The sequence below is a fragment of the Sminthopsis crassicaudata genome, chromosome 2 (assembly GCF_048593235.1).
Source record: "Sminthopsis crassicaudata isolate SCR6 chromosome 2, ASM4859323v1, whole genome shotgun sequence".
In the NCBI taxonomy this organism is placed as follows: domain Eukaryota; kingdom Metazoa; phylum Chordata; class Mammalia; order Dasyuromorphia; family Dasyuridae; genus Sminthopsis; species Sminthopsis crassicaudata.
The window spans coordinates 502,474,471-502,493,489 of record NC_133618.1 but is presented as its reverse complement, the minus strand read 5'-3'; the positions used below and the strand labels follow the sequence as shown (position 1 = coordinate 502,493,489).

General features: G+C 42.4%; 1 protein-coding gene across 1 annotated transcript in view; it reads left to right on the top strand.

Moving 5' to 3' along the window:
* The window catches only part of RAPGEF1 (Rap guanine nucleotide exchange factor 1), a 158,505-nt gene that overhangs the window by 106,337 nt on the left and 33,149 nt on the right, over positions 1 to 19,019 (top strand). The window contains exon 12 of the mRNA XM_074293935.1: positions 963 to 1,121. Coding sequence (XP_074150036.1) covers positions 963 to 1,121 — 159 coding nt within the window. The remainder of the gene's footprint in view (positions 1 to 962; positions 1,122 to 19,019) is intronic.

The window sequence follows — 19,019 nt, the reverse complement described above, 5'->3', positions numbered from 1 at the left end:
GGGTAGACTGAGCCTTTCAGTTAGTAAAAATAGCCATTTCTAAAAATGTCTTACAAATAGGTTTGCTTAAAGTATTACCACTTCCCAGTGATTACCTCTTCCCCAGTAAAATTTTCCTTTTTGACAAATTAGTGTAACCAACTGACATATAACATATTGGCCAGCTCTGGAAATGTGCATGTAGATCTACCATCAGTCCAAACAGGGATTTTTGGGCCAAGTCTAGGGAGAAGAACTCGAGTGAATGTCAAATGGCTTGGATTCTTCTTCTGGCTCTGTCCCTCACTACCTGAGTAACTTCATGCAAGCTAACTTCCTTCTCTAAGCATGCAGTTCCCCACCTGCAAAATGGAAATAATCCCTGCTCACCCTGACCCCAGACAGTAACTAATAATAATGATATAAAACTGCTTTGAAAAAAGAGTTAGGAGGTAGGAGTGGAGGAGCTCACACACAGATAACTTGCCCCATAAAGGCCCCATAGAACCACGAAACATGAGTTTGCACAGAAGACTGTAAAATTCCTGTTGCTCTGTGAGATCTCATTTAGAATCGAAGTGCTTATTTTCTCCTAAGGCAGAAGGGGAATTCTTAGATTCAGACATTGCAAACACCCTGTTTCCACAGACTTCTAGATACCCTAGACAGGGACCCAAAGGTTCACCTGAAGCCCTCCTCGATGCAAAGGGGGATGGGGAGGTTGGGGCAAAGCTCTTTGATGCAGGACCCCATGGAGGAGAGATTCCAGGGTATCAATGGGCCTTTTACGTTGTACTATGAAAATCTGTTTCCAGAATTCAGCGCCAGCGTCTGAGACTGTTGATCTGCAGCAAGCGCTGAGCATCTCTAAAGGGACTCTTAGTTTAGTGTTGTTGGCCTGTCCACTTTCCCTTTATTCACACTCTGTTGTTGTTGCTTTTTTTTTCTCCTTCCTCCCTTTGTGTCCTCTTGTTTCCATCCAGCAGGCCTCCTATGCTGCCTCTTCCTTCTCTTCTATCTCCTACTGTGTCCAGCCAACTAAAGTGCCCTTCACACCCGAGGATGCCAGCACTGCTCAGGGCCTCGGTATGTCCATCTCTAACTCCTTTCTCAGCCGGCACAGCTCCTTCCCTGTGCACTCGGTGAGTCTGCTCCTCCGATTTCTTTATCTCCTGCATGTTGTATCTGTGTCAGTGCCTCTGCCTGTCCTCCAGACTCTGTTTGCCTCCCTGGGGGATCCATGCTGGCAGCCATATAGCTGATCAGAAAACCCCAGCTCTGCCTTCCAGCAGGTAGTCTAGGAGGGGACAGGAAGGATCGTCTCTCCACGGCCCAGGCTGCACTTGAAGGTTTCTCAGGCAGGTGGGGAGAATTTGACTTTAAAATGCTCTGGCAGGGTACTGCAGGTTGGCTAGTCACCTGCAGGCACTGGGGCCCTGAACACTCCCTAGCTGAAAGGTCTCAGTGGTGATGCTGTCCATCCCATTCCTCAATGGTTCAGTGTTTTTTTCTATCTTGAATCAGCAAAGGACGTTAGCTGACTGTGGAGCAGCTTAATAGTTAGGGGAAGGGGGAACAAGGTTCCCTAAATATGCCTCAGTGTCTGGCATAAATTAACAGAAATTGGCATGTTTCATAGAGCCAATGAGTGCTAGATTTGAAGTCCAAACACTGGGTCCGAGTCCAGTAGGTGCTTGAGGTGGCGAGTCCCTTTTCCAGCAGACCACATGTCAGATATGTTACAATGGTGATTCCTTGGGTGAGCTGAGTTGTATGGCCATTGAAGTCTTTTTCAACCCTCAGATCCAATGCTTTGTCACCTCTCACCTGTGTCATGGAGCTTCTCTTGACTTCTGGTCCCTCTTCCATAAAATAAAAGGTTTGGACTAAGTGTAGTCTACAGTCCCTTCTAGTTTAATCTGTGATTGATGAGAGATAGGAAAGGGGGAACCCCGTTTTGGTCGACGCAAAGATAGTCCCTTGATGGTGCAGTGTCCCCTGTAAATGAATTTACAGGCCCGAAAACCTAGATTGATAAAAAGGTTTATTGTAGGGATTTGGAAGTAAAGTTGAAGGTAGAAAGACACCAGGGCCAAAGGTGGTCGCTGGGCAGGCAGGAAGGATCCTGCAAAGAGAGAGCTCCAGCTTGGCTCTTTTATACCTAAAAGAGGGCTTGTGGGTGAAGTCCCAAGCTCCTGGCGGGCTTTCAGCCAGGGTCAGCTTTGAATAGAATTCAGTGGGTTTAAACTGTAGGGGTTGGGAAAAACTCAAGTTAGTTCAGATCCAGTGGGGGATGGAGAAAGCCCGGTGATCAGGATTTGTAAATCAAAGGTCAGCCATGGGGTTTGGGGAATCAGAAAGGAATCTTAAAGAGATCTCAACCCCCATCATGATCAGATAGTCTATATTCTAGTCCTGTCATTCATCTCCCTAAGTTTTCTCATCTGTAAAATGGGAAGAATGATATCTATACTATTGATCTCATAGAATTATTGGGCAGATCAAAAGACAAAAATGAATCTATTTTGTGAACTACAAGTAGTGATTAATATTTATATGGCACTTTAAATTTTATAGAGCATTATTATATGCTTGATCTTATTTGTAATGCAACATGCATTTTGCTGAGGTATGTACTCCCTCTTACAAATAAGGAAGGTAAAGCTCAAAGAACTGAAATGATCACGAAGCTATTTAGTGTCAGAAGCAGATTTTCAACATATTTTTCTGGAGTCTGGTCCTATACTGTCCACCACTATACACCTAAGTAGTTAGTTGTCTGTTTTTAGATAGAGATAATCCCTACCTGCTTTACAGAACTGTTGCAAAAATAAAAAGGGATATATGAGAAAACTCTACATTTATGACGCATTCTGCCATTATACTCTCATACAAGAGAATCTGAAACCATCCTGCTACCTGCCTGAAAAACACAAGTAAAAGATACTATCTTCTTTCTTTAGTAGGAGGGTTCTTAACTTGGAGGAGATCTGTGAACTTGGTTGTGTTTTTTAATACTTTTCATAACCTTATTTCCTTTGATAACCTGGTTTCCTTTATATTCCCATGTATTTTATTTTATGTATTATTTTGGGAAGGAATCCATAAATATCATCAGACTGCCAAAGGATTCCAGGACACAAAAAGTTAACTCCTGATTTAATATCTTAAAATAATCATTAGGACCTCTGACTTTTTTATCTGGGTTTTGCTGCTACTTGCTTTATGACCTCGAGCAAATCCCTGACCTTTAGGTCTAAACTGCTGTCTCATTTTCTTTGTGATCACTATGACCTCTAGGGAATTCAATTCAGTTAATTCATCAAGGATTTAAGCACTAAATGTGTGCCCACAAAGTGTAACCAGCACAGAGAATAAAAAAGCTCAAAATATAAGTCACTGACCTCAAGAAAATTACATTTTTTGGTAAGTCACACAAAAATTCTCATCATCCTTAAAAAAAAAAAAAAAAAAAAAAAAGAACAGGGAGTCATTTATATAATGCTTTATACAGAAAAGGCAGAGGCAGAGAGTGTTGGACCAGGAGTCAAAAACACTTGACTTTAGATCCTGCCTTAGAATCCATGCAACCCAGAAAGTGATGCCCCCATGTAGTAGAAGGCCAGTGTCCCTCCCCAACGCTCTCTTATTTAGGCCACTATCCCCCAGCAGCCCTCCTGCCACAGCCTTCCTTACCTGAAATCTGGTGCTCCTGACCATTGACTATGCTCTTTTTCCATGCACAGAATGAAGTCAGAATTGTCCTGGTAGACACATATCATTTACTCTATTTATTAGTGCTAGTAACCCTTGCAGCAGTTTAGGGGTGTGATCACAAGTGGGTGGGATTTTTTTTTAGAAATAAATTTCAGGGGAGGGAGTTGACAGAAAAGAATTACTTAGTGTATTTAAGCACATCATAGTCTATGGAGCACTGAAGTAGTTCTGAGACATTTCATATTTGAAAGATAATGTTCCAGTTAGTTCATAAACATTTATTAAATGCTTACCCTGTACTAGACACTGGGGATACAAAGAAAGGCCACAGCCCCTACCCTCATGGAGTTTCCATTCTAATGAGAGAGACACCATGTATACAAGAAAGTACAAGAAAAGTTGGAAGTTAGCCTTACAGAAGACTCTCTTAAGATCCCAGGGGCTTGGTCAAAAGAAAGTGCTTCAGCTGAGGCCCAATGCATCTTGTAATGTGTTAAATGCTTAGAATATTTGATAACTGACACACTGAAATCAGAAAGGTGGTTTGTTCTAGCATAGTACCCTTGTGCTAATCATCTTTCTGACCTTAGTATCTGAGAGATGAGACAAAGCCAGCTAGCAGTATTTGGAATGCTACCAGGAAACACCCTTTAACCCTAGACAGACCACTCTTATATTACAGGTTTGTTAGACCTCAGGCTCATCACAGCACAGGGAGCTGGGGAAATACAGCACTTTAAAGACATTGAAAGTATCCCAGGTATACCCTAGCCCCATTTCCACAAAAAATGTATTGTCAAATAAAAGCCCACCTAAGGGAATTTGTAGGATCTACTTTAAGATTAAGTTGTAGACACTTACTAATTAGTTTTAAAGACTGAGATTTGGGGTTTAAATATCATTCCCATACATCTACCCAGAAAGAAAGCAATTGGTGCTAATTATTAAATTAATTTCTCTGCTCAGCTCTGTGTTGCATTGTGCTAGCAGCTGGTAGAGATCAGGTGATGGTCAAGTTTCTCTGTTAGTTAACATGAGACTATTAATTTGCATTGTGCAAAAAAGCAAAATCCTTCTTTAATCCTTACTGAGCAATTAAGGCAATGCAGAGATCAGATGAGTCAGGCAAATCAGTGACAGAGCACAGATCTCTCTCTGCCCCTGAGATCTGCCTTGCTTAGTGACACCACACTGTACCCACTTCAAGAAGCATCCTGAAGCTCTGGATAAAGGCTGTGTGGTGCAGCCCTATTCCCAAAACCAGGTGCTATGCTCAGGTAGAAGGAGAAGAGCGTCTGAAATCCCTAGAGGTAGCCTCTTTTTTTTTTTTAATTAATTTTATAATTATAACATTTTTTACAACATTATCCCTTGTACTCCCTTCTGTTCTGAATTTTCCCCTCCTTCCCTCCACCCCCTCCCCTAGATGGCAGGCATTCCCATACATATTAAATATGGTATAGTATATCCTAGGTACAATATATATGTGCAGAACCGAATTTTGTTGTTGTTGTTGTTGCAAAGGAAGAATTGGATTCGGAAGGTAAAAATAACCTGGGGAGAGGTAGCCTCTTTTATCCCTAGGGAGCCTTTGAAGGCATTGCAGTCTTGTTGAATGCTTGGCAGCTGGACAGAGTACTGGAGGTAAAGTCAGTAAGAGCTGGATTCAGATTCAAAATCTACCAAGTCCCTTTCTTCCTGTTTCCTCATTTTGAAAATAGGCATAATTATTATAGCACCAACCTCCCAAATCGTGAGTCTAAAAATAAAAAAAAAAAATATGTAAAGCACTTTACAAACCTCAAAGTGCTAAATGAATGTTTACTCATTGTTATTATAGGATTATGATAACAGTCTCTTCTCCATGGTAGGCACATATGATTTTCTCTCTTGGGTAGAGCTTTATCTTTATTAGTACTAGGTTTTTAGAAGGTACTTTTGGAGGGAAGCTGTGTTGTTGATCAGCCCAGCAGGGATTGTCCTGAATATGACTGGAATGGTATCATAGTGCAGTGGGCAGGATACCAGGTTTGAAGTCAGTAGATCTGCATTCAAGTCTCACTTATGTCATGTCTGCATGATTTAGGGGAAGTCACTCAGTCTCTCTGAGCCTTGGTATCTTCCCTATACAATGAGTTCAGTTAGATTAGATGATGTAAAAGAGCCCGTCCAGTTCTAACCCTATGTAGACAGTTATTTAAATTTTTTAAAAGGTCCTGACATGAATAACAAAAAGTGACTTTCTATATATATATATATATATATATATCTTTCATTCACTTTGAATGAAATGTTTTTTTCACACTCCACTTTCTGTCCATTTTTCTAACTGTATTATTGTCCAAGTCCTTCAGAGTGCTCCTGGGCTCCTCTCCTGGCCTGCTTTCCTGGCCCTGACCCCAGCTTCCCTGTGGGCTGTATTCTCAGCTCAGCCCGCCTAGTTTGGCTCACATTGCACAGGCTGTGTGTCCTTCCCCTCTCTCCCCTCCCCTTAATACTGACCCCTCTACAGCTATTCCCCATTTCCTTTCCTAGTTGGACATCTAAATTCCTAGTGTGGCTTCTCTTTCCCATATCCTTTTTCTTGACGTGTGTGTGTGTGTGTGTGTGTGTGTGTGTGTGTGTGTGTGTGTGTGTGTGTGTGTGTTAAGTTCTGGCTTTTCTGACTTATTGTAAGAGAATTTGGATTGAATCCCTGTGCACTTTGCTAATGATTTAATTTAAAAAGAAAAAAAAAAAAAAACCTTTTTATAATTGTCAGGCTTATTTGTGCCCTGAAAATATGAGATGAAAAAAGCTAGAAAAATCTTCCTTTCCCCCTCCTTCCTCCAACACAAATATATGTTCACATACACTTAGACATTCACACATATGCACAAACCCCCCTCCATAACACTGAGACCCATGATGTTTACTATTAGATATAGTGGCTGTGAGATTGGAGAATATTTTTTTTTTTTACTATTCTGACTTCTAGAATGACATTTGGAAAAAGAGCATTTGTCTACAGACCTAGATTTTAAGAAGCTGATTTGAGATCCTCTGAAGGACAGGTTTTTTGAAAAATCTTTGTGGTGAGAAAATCCAAGTCATTTTACCTTGAGAGCTTTGGAGGGGAAGAACACACACACACACACACACACACACACACACACTCTCTCTCTCTCTCTCTCTCTCTCTCTCTCTCTCTCTCTCTCTCTCTCTCTCTCTCTCTCTCCCTCCCTCCCTCCCTCCCTCCCTCCCTCCCTCCCTCCCTCCTTCCCTCCCTCCCTCCTTCCCCCCCTCCCTCCCCTCCATAAAGCAGCTGGTACACCACCCTAAGTAAAAATAGGATAACTCAGAGATGTCGGGCCTCAGTATTGGTGCCCGAGCACATATGTTCATACCAGAAGGCTCGCCTTAATGTAGATTGTAACTTCTGTGTAGCACTCCATCCTCCCTTGTCAATATAATCGTGAGAAAGATATTTTTTCCCTGTTTATGTTGTGTCCTAAATCAAGGAAGGGAAGTGTGTGAGGAGACCATCTTTTTGAGTTTTAGAAGACAACGTAGCACCGAGATCGCCAGATTTAGAGCCAGAAGATGTAACTTCTAGTTGAAGCTCTGCTCCTGCCCCCCCACTCCCACCCCCGCCCCGTCCTCAGACTCAGCAGGAAGGCAACACAAGAAGAAGCTCGGAAGGAGAAGGAAGGAAGGAGACTGGCCTAAGGGCCCTGGCCCGGCCTCCCTCCCAGCACTGCCTCCCAGCATCAGGGTCCTCTTAGAGAAATGAAGGCAAGCTGCCAGAAGCCTCTATTGGAGCCTGGCTGTATAGCGGGTGGGTCACTGAGATGGTCCAGAAGAATAGAAGGATAGGAGCTTGCAGGGGGGCCTCTGGGGTGGAATGCGGCCCCCAGCCCAAGCCAGGACAAGACCCTGTAAAGCCCTTGGCACGAGAGAAGGTGCTGGCTTCCATTCAGCATCCTATCTCCTTCAAGGCTCATGCTCTTGCCTCTTTGGGCTCCATACCCTTCCCCCCACTTGTTTTTCCCCACAAGGACACAGGAAAGAAGAGGGAAGAGGGCACTAAGTTTGGAACAGATGCCCAATGTCAGGTCTCATTGGGGCGCTAGCACCACGGCCACAGGCAAACCCTGTAACCTTTCCAAAGCTCAGCTTCCTCATCAGGAACATGGGTGTAATGACACCGCGTTGTTGAGAAGCTCCAACTGCTACAGCAAGTGCTCTGTAAATGTTGGTCATGTTACGTGGGCCGAGAGAAGCCGCATAGAACTAGAGGGCCCCTCGCCATGGTGGGAAGGCCTGACTTCGGGTTTCCGACACCTGCTTGTAACCATGGAAAGATTGCATGACTTATCAGTGTCTGTAACTGGTCCTCAGCTCAGTGGGAATTTCCATACCAGGAAGTCCTCCCTACAGACAGATTTGAGGAACTGGACCCAAAAAGGAAGAGGGAAGTGGGCAAACGAGGCTAGGACGGCTGCTGGCCCAGCCCCAACAGCTAGCTTGGCAGGAGACATGGATTCTAGCTGCCATGAAGGGCTGACTTTTGGGAAGTGGTTTCAACTCTATACTTACTTAATATTCCTCTTCCCAGCCCTGGGGATGCGACTAAGCTGGCTCTAAAACTCTTTACTATATTTCACCTCCAAGAGTCTGTCTCAGCTCCGAGTCCCTGTGGAAAGAGGACTGGTGGTGGCGAAACAATGATGAAGATAACAGTAATTGAGATTGCCCATGGCCTTTGTCCAGTCCCTGCCCTGCCCCCCACAGGTAGGCAGTGATGTAGCAATGAAGTCGCTTGCTCAGGGCCCCTCTCTGTGCACTTGTGACCAGCTCAGGGCTCTTAGGCAGGACTCAAACCCAGGCTCTTTAGCCAGCATGTGGCAGGTGCTGCAAGCATAGAGGCCCCTCCTCTCCCTCCACATCCTTCTCAATCACAGTTGTTGGCGCTTTTGATCCTGGTTAAGTTGAGGATTTGTCAGATGCTCTCTAAAGAGAAACAGATTCTTCCTGGTAGAAATCTTTTCTTGAAATCTGTCTAAGGAATTCAATTTTTCCCTGAAAAGAACTTGTTGACTTAATGGAAAAGAGAAGAGAAAACCGGCATCAGAAATCTTTCCTACTTTCATGCTTTCTGCTGAGCAGTGCGGCTGTTTGCCCCCTCAATGTTCTTCTCTGGGATTTGGCTTTAGAAATCTGATAAGAAGAAGGATGCTGCCTCAGCTCTTGACCAGCCAGTACAGAACAGATGGAGTTTCAGCAAAATATCTTGCTGGTGGGCAAGGATTTTTTTATGTGAGCATTGTGTTTGGGGACCCTCAGATGGGCTGGAGGTAAGGCTTCCTGTCTTCAAGCAGCTAGAGAGCTCGTGTATCCCCGTAGTGGCTCAGATACTCAGCGTTCTTGGATATATTTGTAGCCTATTTTAAAAAGTCTTCTGCTACCACAGCCATGCTCTGTGGATTGGTACTCAAAGACCTTCACTATCTAATGTGCATTTACCAATTTTTATCATACCACTTCTCTACAGAAAACCCGAGCCCTGGCCAGACATAGTTTTCTGGAAGACACACTAGATTAGACTAGTTATCATGAGATCTGGTTCCTAATCTCAGTTTCATTACTAGCTAGCCATGTGGCCTTGAACAAGAGCCCTCACTTCCCTGAACTTCTGTTCTGTATCTGAAAATTAAGAGGATCAGACCACGATGTCTTTTAAGAGACATCCTTCTGCTCTCTTCCTGCTCCAGAATTCTTTTATTTACTAGGTAGCTCAGTTGATAGAGTGCTAGACCTGGAGTCAGGAAGAGCTGACTGGGACACTAATTGGGTCTTAACATCTGTCTGTCTCAGTTTCCAGGGCTGTTGTGATGATAAAAATGAGGTATTATTTATGAAGTGCTTTGCAAATTGTAAATTGCTATATAAATGCTAGCTGCTATTATTACTTATTGTTCCCTGAATATGACATGCTCATGATAACAACTTATGCTTAAATAATGAGATTTCCTTCCATCTTATATGTACCTGATTTTTTACATGTTTCTCCCATTAGAACAGAAGCTCCTCAAGGACCTTTCTTTGCACCCACAGAGCTTAGCATAGTGAAGTGCTTAGTAAATGCTTATTTTCTGATTGACTAAGTGACCTAATGCAGCAACCTGGTAAGGTGATTAGTACAAGCATTGGTGTCCCTGTTTCATAGCTGAGGAAACCAAGACTCAAGAGATTAAGTGCCTTACCCATGGTCACAAAACTAGGAAGTATTAGAATCTGAGGTTTTCTTCCTCTCCATTTCTCACTTCCAACTCTTTGATTAATCAATTAACTAGCATTTTTCAAGGCCCAGTATAAGACCATCTTCCACAAAGCTTTCCCAGACTTCCAGCTCTTAGTAACTAGTCTCTCTTGTGAAACCCTGTAATGTACATTTTTTCTGCCCTTCCTTTAGCAGTTGGATTCTCTGTCTTGTGCTGTCAGTTATCTATTTATACCTGTGTCCTATCTCCCAGGTTGAGGAAACACTTGAAAGGCAAGGTCTTCCCCTAAAACCTCTTTGTAACCCATAGAACCTTCCCCAGAGTACTGCATCTGACAACTTGACTTAACTTTAAGGCAGGAAGCCTACAGCTTTACCCTTTTTCAGGCTGCACTTCTTGGTTCCCTGCCGTCCCATTAGTCCCCATTCTGCCCACAGCCAAGACAGCCTTAGTGGTGACCAGGTCCTCTGGTGCTTTTGTACTGTGGACAGAGGCCTGCTTCCTCCAGAACTGACCCCCAAAGGGCTTTTGCCTGATGAGTTTTTGTTTAAAGTTCTGTGGGTAATCGCTGTCTACTTGGCTCTTGCTGCATTGTTTTGCTTTTCCGGTCCTGCCCTACCCTTACTTTTTGTTCTTCCTGAAACCAAAAACTGGGTGATGGTTTGACTGTCACTATCCCCCCCAAACACACTTTTGAAAGCTGAAATTTTGACAACATTCATACTTTCTAATCCAGTGATTTGAGTCTACCTTGTTGATCCTCCAAGCCAAGGTGAATTCAGATCTACTTAGAAACCAAGAATTCCAGAGATAGTAGGGGACCTTAGATATAATCTCATCCTTTGCCCCACCCCCTTTGCACAGTTTAAAAAAGAAAACAGAAGCTGGAGGAAGGGAACTGATTTGACTAAAGTCATATAGAAAGTTAGTGGTTGAATCAGAACTAAAACCTAGGCCTCCTTACTTTTGGCCCAATGTTCTTTCAAGCATCTAATCCCAGAGAAGAAGGATAATATGAGCTCTTAGAAATATTTATTTAATAAAGTAATTTTATATTAATGTTAATAATTATTTGCTATTTTAATTGAATATGAATATGAAATTATTTATGAAAATGGCTTCTGGTCTTAATATGAAAGCTGCCCCAGTGGTCCGTCCCACTTCCAGCCCTTTATTGAGTTGGGTAGTTACAAAATGTTTTGGGCCTCCATTAAGACCAGAATCCACTTGCCATAAGGCAAGAAGAGAGCAGGCCTCAATTTTCACCTCTTACCTTCTAATACAGAGTCTATGGTTAATATCTAGTTACATCATTTGGGAGAAGCTAGTGCCCTACATGCATCAAAAGGAGGGATTTTATCTTCCCTATGACTTTATAAGATAGATTATGTTGATTCCCTTTTTTTATTTAAAAAAAAAAAACAGATAGGGAAATCAACACTGATTGGCTGAACCTGAATCAAAACTAGAAGCAGAGCCTTCTTACTGACTGGTATGGCATTAGTCATATATAGTTTAGTAATCTAATGAATACTGAGATCTGTAAGAGTCATAAAAGAATCACTTTAAAGCAGGAAGGGGCCTTAGAGGTCATCATTGAACCTAGCTTTCTCTCTTCATTTTCCAGATGAAGCTTAAGAAGTTAAGTGACTTGCTCAGAATCATAGTTATCACCTAGGACAAGAGTCAAAGACAGGCTCAGGCTCCTTCATTCCAAGAGCAGTGCTCTAGCCACTGTGCTGAGCTACCTCTCTAAAGGTGAGAGGCAGAGAAAAGAAAGATCTGTGGGTTGAGCTCTTGACAGTGACATTTCTCTTCTTTGTATTTTGAAACATCATAGCATATCTCTGTTCCCTAAATAGAGTTCCAATTAGAGGATAAATTAGATCCCCAGTCATGCTGTTTAAATCAGAGCATTCTAAAAATAATGTGATGAAATTTCTAGGACTGAACCTGAGTCTGTTCTTACCATCTACTAAATCTGTAGCAGTCAATAAGGTCAATACTTAACAAGCAATGTGCTGAGTCTCTAACAACATGCTAGATATACTTGGAAAAACTTTAATTAGCCATGGAACCATTGGTGAAAAATGTGGGTGAGGGAATGATATATATATATATATATATAAAGTCTTGTGATTTAAGTTGCAAGAAAGCCTTGTGTAAGGAGGAACTTATAAAAATCTCATTGTTCTCCATCTCATTACTCAAAATACTGCAAGCAGAATATTTTCGCAGAATTTTCAGATGACACAAATAAATTTTATACCAGAACACACACTAGGGTTGAGATATGATGCTGCAAAAACTGTCCCTGGATTTCTTCCCAATGAAGATGTGTTGGCCCTTCAAGAGTCCAATATCTTGTCAGTCACCAAATAATTTACAAGATCAAGAAAAAAAATGTTTAAAAACTATAAAGAGGGCTATATGGGCCAGCCAGCCAGCCTAGGAGTAGTCTATCTCTAGTGCTGCCGTCCTGGGATTGTTTTATGAGAGAAAATGTATTATTTTCCATGACATTAACTTAAAAACCCTCCTCTCTTGGCAGTATACAAAATGCGTTTGTCACCTGGTGTTTTGTAATTGTGTGAACCATGGAGCTCCAGAGTTTGTCTCTGAATACAAAAAAAAAAAAAAAAAAAGGCTCATCTATTAAGTCCTAGGCAAGTGTATACATAGGGAATGGAAGAAAGAGTCCTGACTTGGAGTCAGGGGATCAGGATTCAAATCAGGGATCTGATGACATTGTGTGACCATAGAAACTCCCTGAGCCTTTGCTTCCCCATCTGTGAAAGGAGTTTGCTTTACTCGTAGAAATCACAGAAGAATAAATATTCTTGTTTAATTAGTTCACAGAGTTATTGTGAATAAACTGCTTGTAACCCTTTAAGTATTCAAGGTGAACCCTTGTGAGCTGTTGTTATTATAAGCAAAAACTAAATTGAGACCAAAGAAGGAGAGGATTTGCCTTAAATTTCCCCAAATTCATTTCCAGGGAATGTTATCCAGAGGAGCCCGAGGTTGCTTTGCTATGAATAAAAGCCATCAGTCAGGAGAAGCACACTGGCCTGGCATCTCCTAAGAGACTGTGCCAACTTTTTTTCTCCCTTCCCCCACCCCCTGGGGGCTTTATGTGATGCTACTCTGCAGCTGTTAAAAGACCCAGTCTTCTATCCAAAATAAATAAAATTAGTAGCAACATTTATTTAGGAATTGAGTATCTCTAGTTGAAAGAAGCCTTGTTCTGAAAACAAAAATGGCTTAGTACCAGTGTTGAGTTATGTGATCCAAAGATCATTACTGACAACAGTGCTAGAATGTAGCTGGTTGGGTATTTTCCCACTGATATTTTCCTTGCAAAATAGCAAGCCCAAATCTAACTAGAAAAGCCAAGTTTCCTTTTGGTATATTCAGTCTTATTATCCTGTTTTCACTGTTGAGTCAATAAAAATTGAATTGAAAAATTCCCACTATAGGAAGCAGCTGCCCATGGAATCCCAAAGTAAGAGCTCATCTGTTTTGCTAAGTGGTTTCTGAAATTAGTGAGGTTGGTGACCTGCCCTGGGCAGTGATGACCTTCTCTTGTCCTTCCCAAGCCCTCCACCACATCAATAAGTCCATTCATTTACATTATCACTTTCCCCTGTCATTAGCTGAATCAAAGAGTTCTATTAAGCCTGGCATAGGAACACTTGCAAAAGACTGGGCTCTCTGAGTAACTGGGAAGTAGTTTGATGCCAAGTCCTGGTGCCGTGTCTCTCATTGCTGCAGAAGGATAGCCTCTGTGACCATCTCCCTGGTATTCTTGGAATTTGCAGAATGAAGCAGAATATCTGTTCCTGAACTTTTTCATTTAAGGCTCTTCTCTTCTTCCTCCACCACTTTGCCAAAAGAATACCAACCTCAAAGGCACCATTCCTACCACAGCTAATAGAGAAACTCTCATTTTGTAAATTGTTGGCATGTTTCTTTCTTTCCTGTCTAAACTTGGGAATGAATGGTGACCTTGGGACATCCCGACATCCCTAAGAAGGGCTGTGACTGACCTATTTTTTTTTTTTAGAATGGTATATACTGACTGACTCACTTTTAAACGTGTTTATTCTCCTTTTCCTTCTCATCCAGAATATTTAATGAGCAACCCAGGTGTAATGTTAGGCACGCTTGTGACTCCCAGCAATGGGCTGTGAGCCCTAATGACTTATGGGGTATTTTGTTGGGTCACAGCCCATTAAAGCTATCTGACAAACAGGCCATAATTAGCTGTATCCTCCTTCCTTTCTACATCTATGCATCTCTATATCTCGGCCCTCATCTGCTCCTTTCTTTCACACCCCCAGCATCACCCTGCATAGTACCTTCCTGTAAGGCATCCTTTTGCAAGTCAGCTGCCGAGTCAAGTGAAACAGTGAATTTAGACTCCTTGTGGCCAGCTCTTCCTCCCTCCTCCTTTGCAGAGAAATCCAGGCAAGTGGCCCAGAGCCCGCTGGGTTCTCACTGGAGCCTTGTGTTGGATGAATGGCCTGCTGTACTGGAGGCAGACATAGGGCTTCATTACAGACTTGTCCCCTCGCACGCTTTCAGCAGATAAGAGACTGGTGTGCATAGAACACTGTGCTCAGAGTTCTGTGAAATAGCAGGTTTAGAGAGGCTCTGGGGGCTAGGTTTGTGGAACCAGCCATCTAGGAGAGCAGCCCGAGTGACTCTTATAGAGGATCCTATGGAGGCGCGTCAGAGACATGGGCCTTGCTGGGGGAGGAAGGGTACAACTGGGGGGAAGGAATTTGGAGGCTCCCTTAGCAGTGCTGGCTCCACTTCCTAATTTGTAAAGTTTCCAAAAGCTTCTTCCATCTCTAAATCTATAGACCCATTGATCATGCCCCAAAGGGTGGGAATTCAGCAGGCAGAATAGGAAAGAATGTTCCAGCCATGAAATGTAGTGTGAGGGAAAGCACAAAGATCCTTCATGGGTGTTAAATGGATGAATTATCTCTACCAATTAGTCTACAAGCACTTATTAAATGTCTGTTGGGTGCTGGGTACCAAGAACACAAAGACAGAAGTGAAATATCCCTGTCCTCAGGAAGCTAGCATTCTGTCAGGAGATCTCCCAAAGATTGCCTTTCCTAAATAGGTACACCATCTTTCTTCTCTCTTCCCTCCCCAACTTAGTCTTGTGGACAGGTGACTTTATGTATTACAATCATCTAGCATCTGTGAATTTGGAGTCTCTGAGGAGGAAAATGAGTGACTTAGGGGCAAATCATCCAACTTTTCTGGGCCTCTAGTCCTCTGTCTTCAAGATAAGGTCATACTATCCTATCTCCAAGCTACCAGTGTGGCTTTGGATAAGTCATGAAACCCCTCTGGCAATTTTTGTTCCTATAAAATTCTAGGGCACTGATACAGTACATGATATCCACCTCCTGTGAAAGAAGCAATGGACTCAAGAGGCAGAGTAAGACATCCCTAGGTCTTGGGGCTTGGCCAAGGTGGCAATGTATTTTGCTTGATTATGCATATTTGTAACAAAAGCTTTGTTTTTCTTCAGGGATGGGGGGGGTAGGAATGTGGACAGGAGAAAAAAATAAGTGCTTGTTAAATTGAAAAAAATTTACTTTTTAAAAGAAGTGAGAGTGTGAAATAGCTGGTTTCAGGGCCCTCTGACCCCAGGATTCTCCTGTTATAAAATAGTAACTGTAAGATAAGTTAACCGTGCTAACAGTGTTCTTCAAGAGACATCACACACATAACATTTCACATCACCTTTCCAAAACACTATGTACAAGTATGCCTGTCTCCAGACAGGCAGCTCAGAGTGTTACAAAATCCTCAACCCAAACAAGCTTTTCCTGGCTATAAATAAAAATTCCCCACTGCATAGAATGTTGCTGCCTGTCTGAAGCCGAGAAGCCGGCACCAACCAGATTCTAAAATAAACTCCAGGCGGTGATTTGGTGGAGAGGGCATGGGATGGACAGCATCTCCTTCCTCCCTGCCCCATGAATAAAAATTATCTCTAGCAGCTTGAAAAAGATTCCTATGGGCAATCAATAGTGACTGGCACTGATTGAAATGAGGATGGCAACAGGCTGTGCTATAGCATTGCTGTACACTACTAAGAAACAGAAATGGGGACCTTTGTAGCAATGAAAGATGGTCCCCGCCATCACCAAGCCCCTCCCCTTGTTTCAAAGATACTTTATGTGTTTGGCTCTTGTCCCAGCACGACTGCATAGTTTGAATACCAGAGTTCCTTAAAGGCCTGCTGAGCTTCTAAGGGAAGGGAGGGGCTGGCCGGGAGCTTTTGTCCAAGTGACACAATCAGAAATGCCCCCTTCTGTTCCTGTTCTCACCCCCCCCAATCCCTCTGATCTCTGGGATCCACGCTACTAGTGAAGTTTCCCAGTGAATCTGTTATCTAGCTAATATCGATGACCAGTATAAGCATGTCTCATGCAGGTCCCCAAAATGGAAAAGGGACTATAATTATTGTTTTCCTCTCAATTCAACAATCATTTATTAAGTAAATGTGTGTATATATGTTTATGCACACTTACTCTATATATCTACATGCACACATACCCTTTCACATACATAGGATATGTCAGACATCATGCTGGACCTGATGACACAAGTTTACAAAAAGATCTGGCCTCAGGATCAGGATGGCCTGGTTAAAATCTCACCTCTGTGATCCTTGTGTAGTCACGGTATCATCTCAGTGCCCCCAGGCAGCTCTCTCAGACTCAGCTGCAGATCTACTTTGGGAGAGGGCATTTCTTCATTGCTGATGAAATCGCAGGTATAGCCCCAAAGGACCTACTTCATTGTTCGTGAGATCATATATTTCAGCTGTTCTGCAAACCTTAAAACACTGTAAATAACAGCTCATATTGTTATTAATCTAATAATGAGAAATCTGATTCATACCAGATGTAATAAGAGAGTTTGGAGGAGACCTTATTTTTGATGGTACAGGAAATCAGAGGAGGCTACATGGAGATGTTTGTACCTATGCTGTGTTTTCAAAGAAAAGGTTCTTACCACTGAAGATGGGAAGAGAATATACCCTAGTACAAGGGTGGCATGGTACAGAAAAGGACCCATATCAGTTGGGCCAGAGCCAGAGCACATGAAAGTGTATAGTGATATGTCATTGGGAAGGTAGGTCTAGCTATAGTCCCCTTCTCTTCCCAAGGGAGGTCTCCCCCACCTCCACCCCAAGCCAGGAGCTTAAGCCTAAATGCAGCAACAGAGGACAATGAAATGCCAACTGACGGAAGCCAGGGCCCTCAAACTGCTGAGCCTGAGGGATGATGATTTACCAGGGATTTAACTTTCTCTGCCAGTGAGAACATGGAAGTAGTGCCTTTATTCTAAGCAGCTGAAAGTAAATACAGAGATAAAAGCTGTCAATGATAGTTGGTCAGCAGCATTTAGGAAGGGCCCACAAAGTGCATTCATTCAGTTATTTTTTAAAATAGATATTTACTGAGAATATCTCTGTTGGAGACATTAGGAGAAGTATATAGTTTCTGCTCATGTGGGACATACAGTCTGAAGCCTGGGAGGTAAAAAGAATTGACATTTATATTATAGTTTAAATTTTGCAAAACATTTTACATAGCATTCTCATTTCAAGACTATCAGGTTGATAGTATGGATATTATCCCCATTTTACAGATGAGAAAAGGAAGACTCAGACATTAAGTGACTTCTCAGCTGTTTAGTTTCAGTATCAGATTTTGAGCCTGAGACTTTTGATTGTAAGAATGGCTTTCTTCCATTACTCTGAACTCTAGATGATATACTTACATTCCTTCCTTTGTCATCTACCATTTGTCAAGTACACTGTGTTAGAGACATATGCAAATATTTTCACTGTCAGGCAACCAGTGCTATGAATGGCACAGACAATAAAAGTAATTTACATTTATGTAGCCCTTTATAAATGTAGTATGTTTGTAAAGGGCTTGCCTCACAACAACCCACAAGTAAATTCAAAAGGACAAGTTTCCTCCAGACCTCAGTCAGACAGCCTGAGAAGGAAGCATGGGATACGGTCTTGGTGAGTTTCTTTTCATTCCAGTCAATACTAACTGCCCACAGGAATGGTCTAGCTTAGGGTCTTAGACACAGAGGCTGTTGAATGAAGGGTGGTTGAATTTAAGTGTTTTGTACGAACTGATAGCTTTGTGAGAGGCTAAGGGTGCTGTTCTTCCCTGCTATGTAAAATTGGACTAAGCTCTCTCCCAACTCTGGCCCTCTTTGGTTCTCAGCTTTACTTTGGGCACCCAGGTAATGCTGTGAAGCTAGTTTCATCCTCACCCTCCCTTGTTTCCATGGGGACAGAAATTTCAATGTATTAGCCAGATGAGAAATGTCTCTGTCCCATTTGCATTTGGTTTCACTCTGAAATGCTGTTACTCCCTTCCTATCCCAGCTGACTAATACAGTTAAACCAGAGACCTCCTTTGTCCCAGGCACTGTGATGCACTTTATAAATAGGATTTCATTTGATCCTCACATCAGCCCTAGGAGGTAGATGGTATTATAGTGACTTAAACATTTTTCATAAGTATGTAAGTCTGAATTTGAACTCAGGTCTTCCTCTTATTATCCTCTCCCTGAGCCCACCTCAGTGCAGAGGAAAAGGGAGTCATTAGCAGTAGTGCTCAACTGCCCACATAAAGGGAACTCCAGATCTGTGTTTGCGTGTAGATTGTGGTACCCGCCTTCTTTAGCTTTGGAGGGCAGCGTGCAGAGCTGCCTTCTTGTGGTCTAGGACTCTGTCACCTACACTATACCTCCTCCTTACATACACATCCATTCACTTGTTCCTCAGCTCCCTAACAGAGAGTAACCAGAAGGGTGGTTCACTTAGAAATTCCCTTTAAATTGGAGTGGGCCTCCATGGGTTTTCAGGACGTGTGTTTTGGTAGCTAAATTTCTGGAGCTTTTTATTAAGCTTTTATACTTTGCCTAATCCTCAGAAGTTTTGAGATGGCTTACAAGCTACAAAAAGAAATAAACAAAACTATTAAGGATAAAATG